General features: G+C 64.4%; 1 protein-coding gene across 1 annotated transcript in view; it reads right to left on the reverse strand.

Moving 5' to 3' along the window:
- Window positions 1-4: 4 nt before the first annotated feature.
- Window positions 5-275, reverse strand: part of LOC119588875 — a 33,291-nt gene continuing 33,020 nt past the window's right edge. Inside the window, exon 6 of the mRNA XM_037937513.1 lies at window positions 5-167. Within this exon, the coding sequence (XP_037793441.1) occupies window positions 5-167 (163 nt within the window). The remainder of the gene's footprint in view (window positions 168-275) is intronic.

Consider the following 275-nt stretch of genomic DNA (forward strand, 5'->3'; position numbering starts at 1 on the left):
CACCTCACATCACGGCCGGCGATCCCACCGTGAACCTAGAGCAACCGAGGCAGCAGGAGAGGCACAGCCAGCAGGAGCGAGAGGCCGAGGAAGGAGGCGCCCCTGCTGAGTGCCGCCGTGCTGTGGGTGCACTCGAGGCTCCCCGGGACGTAGACTTTGCACCGCGTCTGTGGGAGGAAGGGGCACGGGATTAGTACAGCCTGGAGGGCGTCTGTGGCCACGGCTTAGTCCTCCTGCTTCTTTATGAAGGAGGACCAGCTGTTGCGCGTGCGTTA

Source organism: Penaeus monodon, chromosome 24, assembly GCF_015228065.2.
Source record: "Penaeus monodon isolate SGIC_2016 chromosome 24, NSTDA_Pmon_1, whole genome shotgun sequence".
NCBI classification, from domain to species: Eukaryota; Metazoa; Arthropoda; class Malacostraca; order Decapoda; family Penaeidae; genus Penaeus; species Penaeus monodon.